General features: G+C 38.5%; 1 protein-coding gene across 1 annotated transcript in view; it reads left to right on the plus strand.

The window, feature by feature from the left end:
- Positions 1 to 4,036, plus strand: part of LOC106878254 (uncharacterized) — a 23,844-nt gene that overhangs the window by 17,048 nt on the left and 2,760 nt on the right. Inside the window, exons 9-10 of the mRNA XM_014927428.2 lie at positions 1,553 to 1,644; positions 3,332 to 3,515. Coding sequence (XP_014782914.2) covers positions 1,553 to 1,644; positions 3,332 to 3,515 — 276 coding nt within the window. The remainder of the gene's footprint in view (positions 1 to 1,552; positions 1,645 to 3,331; positions 3,516 to 4,036) is intronic.

A 4,036-nucleotide genomic window follows, 5' to 3' on the forward strand; every position in this document is an offset into this window, starting at 1 on the left:
GGGGTGGGGGTGAACACCTCTGGCCCACAAACAAATACATCATGGTTTAATGGTCCAATTTTCTCGGCAGCAAACCTTCGATTGACATTACTCCTGGAAATTCCTAACACATACTCTAAGATAATCATATGACCACTACGGAGGCCATTCAGTGTCACCTCATTAAATTCCATATCATCCAGGGGGCCACTGTGTTTGGTGAATGCCACTTGTGGCTGATCTTGATAATCAATTTCGCAGAGTTTTCCCAGCGGACCACTGAAAATAGTGGGAGATTTGGTACTGCCATCAAGATGTTTAGAAACAGCTCTAAAAGGAAGCTCATTCTGATGGAGTGAATATCCAATGGTGTGCAATTTCCGATGAATTTTATTTTCTAAACATGCTACAAGGTTTCTCTCCCAGCCAGTGTTTGTGTTTGTGTTGTCAAGGAGGACAGCTTTCTGTTAAACTCTCCCAAAACACTAACAACTTCATCACCAAGTACAACACTAGTCACACCTTTAATCGAGATAATTCTGTGAATAAGATATATTCCACTGTCAATTCCCATCTCTCCTTTTTGAAAAATCAAATGGTGCCCTTGTTCCCTTCCTTTTTTCAGCTTCATCTCTCCATTTTCATATTGAACTTCTCGGTACACCAAAGTTTTCTTGTCAATTTTCTCATCAACTCCAATACAGACTCACTTTTCCAGCCTCTCTTTGTGCTTTTCATTTCCTTTCACTTTCGTTGTCTTTTTTTCTGTCCAATTTCTATTAATCAATTATTATCTGTTTCACATCAAGGCAGGTCCATAGCTTGTAAGCTAAGGAAAAGGGGATTAGCAAGACTTGCCCTAAAACTGGAAGAAACATCACCCCTGATCAATTCCATGGTACATCTGAGGTTTTCAAAAAGCTGTAAGCTCCACTTGGGTGCCTCCGTCATCATTAAAGCCTTTGTGTCCTCTTTTGGCCCTCTGATCTCTTATGAATTCCCTCTCCTCTACTGAAACCTGAAATATTAAAGTATATTGAACAGCGGTAATAGATGAGAGATAAAATCATGAATAAAAATTAATAATTAATCATTTTATACCTGAGGGGAAGAGTAGATTACAGTGATTTTCTTCTATTTAAAAGGCAACTAATTGAGACTGCCTCATTAAATCAACAATTATATCTTAATACCTTATAACAAAATTTGACAGATTTTATAAAGAAGTTCACTCTACAACAGCATAATCGCCACTTTAGAATTCTTTCCCTTCGTTTGAGTTGTCCAACAATTTTCGCATTTCTTGTGAGAGCAGGATACAAATAGAAAAGGCCATCAAGTAGCTTTCATAGCATTCTTAGTTGAATTTGTAACGTAACTAAAATAATTGCAAGTGAAAATCGTAACATGTTTTTGTAGTCTTCATCAATAATTTTGTTTAAATGTTTCACATGTATTGGCTCCAACATTAACATGTTTGTATTTGCTTTTCGTCACAAAGTGGTTATTTGCGCTTATTGTTATACATTATACATTTGTTTCCTAAATATTTGTATTTACTCATATTCTGTAGATTACTCGTTATTTCAACGGAATTTGCAGTGTCAAACATGTTCAGGGATGAAGTGCAAGGACCCAGAAGTGACAAACTGTACAGCCGATGAGGTAAACTGAAATCCTACTGTCTTCATTCTTTTGATAATATATCCACAGCCGTCACTTAAGGCCAGTATGGCCAGGTATCCTGTAGCATGCTTTCGCTAATTGTTTTGGGGGTTTATGTATTCGATAGCAGATATAGACACCCTCTCGGTCTTCCCATTCTGAACTCAACAGAACAGCGAGGATTAGACATTTGAAGGAGAAAAAGGATGACCAACATTGGGCTGGTACTCATTTTCAGTTGAGTAGACTGGAGCAACGTGAAATGAAGGGCCTTGTTCAAGAACACAAGGTGCCACTCGGTTCAGGAATCGAACCCACGAGCTTATGTGTGGCCTTTTCCCTTTTCTCTCTCTGACAAAAATGGCTCAGAGTGGGATGTATGACTATACGAGTTCAGGAATCAACCTGAAAGCAAGGTCCGTTGTCCAACGACCTCCGATCGTATGACCTATGAGATATTTCTGTAGCTTAGAATTTTCATTTGAACGATAGCTGTGTTATCCGGCAAAGCATTGAATTTCAGATTATAGGCAGTCATCCTGGACATCAGTGGTACCAGATGCTCCACAACTATGGTATGAAAGCAAGACATTCATACAGGGAAGGTGATGATCTGAGGCAAGTAGTTGTGTATGCTACAACTGCGTCAGGGGTACTCGATTTTTCCTGACATCTGAAAGGTTTCCTAGGGACTCCTTGATCTCTACACAGTAAATTTGGAACTGCATTTTATACACTAGGTGGGGCTGTGTGAGAGTAACTCAAAGAAGGGGCTACAAAAAACATCGAAATCCTGTTTAGAAGGTTCCAACTGTCAATAGATTTCCAAGTGTATATTCCTGATGTACCTATGCAGACACAGAGCATCTAGTGTTGGTAATCTTGATTGTATCTTGAAAGAGTGTGTTAGGCTAACAGATAAGGATAGTATAGGATTCCTTAGTTCAGAGTGGTCAGCTACACAGACCATACATTTTATTTTATCTGCTCGGTAAATTTAAATTGGGCCCATAGACAGGGATCCAGTTCCTCGACGTTGGACGAATTTGGAAAGATTACAGTGATTAGACTAATCAATTTATGAAACAATGCTTGAGAATAATTATCAGCTACAACCAGTGGTAGTGCGTCCTTAAGAAGAAGAAGATGTTTAGGCGAAGTTTGAGAGCGTTTAGCGAAGTGCTACTGATAGGAAGAAATAGAGTGGAGAGGGAAAGAATGAGCAATAGCGGAGAAATAATTGTTAAAAGCATCGCGATAGAAGTGCTGGTGGCAGATTTGGTTCTTGACCATTTCTTCATTGAAAACAAAGTTGTTAGCAAAGGTACAAAAGCGATCCGATGGGGTCCGTGTGAAAGAAGAACAGGGCAACAAGACAAAATATACTTGACAAAATTGGTTTTGTTGTCAGGTTTTTTTTTCCGAGATATGAGAGATCAAAAGGTGTGCATACTAGTCGGGTCTAAGCAGATATGTAAAGCTTTCCAACAGCAATTTGCTGATGTGTTCGGGGGAAGCAATGAATCGGAGACTGTAATGGATTACATCGGCAGATGTGAGGTGTAGTGAGAAGCCGATTACAGCATTTGAACTTTCTCGCATGCTAAATATCCCCAATGTTGTTGCTGTTGTTTGAAGCAGTAGTGGTAGTAGTAGTAGTATATGATTTTTGTATTTATTGCAACAGCCTGTATGTGAAAGTAAGTTTTCCATGAATGGTGCTACAGTGAAATATGAAAAATCCTGCAGCACATACAGAAAATGTCTTGAAGCTTTGAGAAACAATACTTTTACATGCAACAAACAGACCAGCAACATCTCTTGTGTTACTTGTTGCACTGGAAACTTATGCAACAAGAACGATCTCATTGGTAAGTGGTGTCTATTTTCTGATATGATTTCACTTGATATATTAAACATGAATTTCGGTTCTTCTCCATCCTCACTTGTTTGTTGAGCTTCTATAGGATGTGTTCTATAAATGCTCATAACACACCTTATATATATATGTAAGGGACGACCGTGCGAACTCAAAAAGGAGCAATGGTGACGAATGGAAAAACAGAGGACTCCTTTTATTTCAACGCGTCACACGGTCGAACACAAAATAGATATATATCGAAGATGATATAGATGATATGTTATGCGACGATAACATAGATGACCAGTAATGAAAGACCACAACCGTATTAGATGAATAACAGAGATATTTATTATGGCGTTAAAGATGTATGTCTGTGTGAGAGTGTGAATGCGACATATAAGAACATAATCAAAGACAGGCCGTCATACAAAGAAAAGTATGTATGTGAGTGATACATGTATGTGTATGTGAAATATTACAGCAGAGAAAGAGTCAATAACACGTGAGCAATTATACCAGTTCGTTAGT

Source organism: Octopus bimaculoides, chromosome 29 (genome assembly GCF_001194135.2).
Source record: "Octopus bimaculoides isolate UCB-OBI-ISO-001 chromosome 29, ASM119413v2, whole genome shotgun sequence".
Taxonomy (NCBI): Eukaryota; Metazoa; Mollusca; class Cephalopoda; order Octopoda; family Octopodidae; genus Octopus; species Octopus bimaculoides.